The 1,145-nt window shown below is 43.1% G+C and overlaps 1 protein-coding gene across 1 annotated transcript; it reads left to right on the plus strand.

Moving 5' to 3' along the window:
• Window positions 1-4: 4 nt before the first annotated feature.
• On the plus strand, window positions 5-647 carry LOC107736034 (P2Y purinoceptor 2-like; the record flags this gene model as incomplete). The annotated part of the gene is made up of 1 exon (XM_016547550.1): window positions 5-647. A coding segment is annotated over one exon (549 nt), but the record flags the coding sequence as incomplete, so codon positions are not given.
• Window positions 648-1,145: the final 498 nt, after the last annotated feature.

The raw sequence follows: 1,145 nt of genomic DNA on the forward strand, positions 1-1,145 counted from the left end.
TTTGGTTTCTGTGGGAATATGGGTGATCATTCTCATCTTACAGGCCCCGATTCTTCATTTCTCCAGGTTGAGACTTAATGGTGATGGTAAGATCTGTCATGACACCACCATCAAGGAGCTCTTCAATGACTTTCTGGTCTACAGCTCGGTGGTGATGTTTCTGCTTTTTGTCATACCGTTTGGAGTGGTGCTGGTCTGCAACGGCCTGATGGTGAAGAAACTTCTTGATCCCGGCGATCTCAGAGAACCAATGTCACAGCACTCAAAAAAGAAGTCGGTGAAGATGATCATTATTGTGCTTCTGGCTTTCATGTTGTGCTTCTTGCCTTTCCATGTGAACCGCAGTATATACTACACCTTCCGTTACCTGGACAAACACGACTGCGACATAATACGACTCTCCAACAACATCTACAAAGTCATGCAAACTCTGGTCAGTCTCAACAGCTGCATCGACCCCATCCTCTACTTCATGGCAGGACAGAGCTTCAGAAACAGCATCAACAAGAAATCAAGCATAAAGTCTGACAAATCCCACTCAACATTACAGTAAAAATGTATTTATTTCATAGAATGACTATACGTCCTTTTTTCCTAGACATGTCCTGGCCAGGATTTCTAAATTGCCTAAAATGTCCGGTTTTGGCTTTGTTTTTATACTTGCTAAAACGAATAACTGAAAAGTAGTTTGACCAATAGCATGCAGGCATAGTGCATAATTGACCAATCGTGGCATCCGAGAAGGTGGGATCTACAGAAAACGGTCAAAGAAAGCAATGCAAATACATGTATAACGTAGCCTATGAGGACCGCAGAGAGAGCATCAATAGGAAACCAAAGCCAAAACCCGGACATTTTAGGAAGTTTAGAAATCCCGGCAAGGATCTGCGAGGGAAAATAAGGTTTTTCACACTGCGCTTAACCTATCGTCGTTAGAGGAATGCTTCACACATGTAGCTAATTTAGAAGCGAGGTTAGTAGCCTACCGTTTTTACCCGGCGAGCAAGACACCAAATCGCTTGCCTCTCACCTGTGAAAAGGTGACGGAAAACGCGTCAATTGGAGTGAAGAGGCCGTTTTATCATCTCCTATATAATACGTAGCTGATTTAAATCTTATAAATATAGCTGCCTTCACGCCATGTC

The sequence above is a fragment of the Sinocyclocheilus rhinocerous genome, unplaced genomic scaffold (assembly GCF_001515625.1).
Source record: "Sinocyclocheilus rhinocerous isolate Xijiao unplaced genomic scaffold, SAMN03320098_v1.1 C36448759, whole genome shotgun sequence".
NCBI lineage: Eukaryota > Metazoa > Chordata > Actinopteri > Cypriniformes > Cyprinidae > Sinocyclocheilus > Sinocyclocheilus rhinocerous.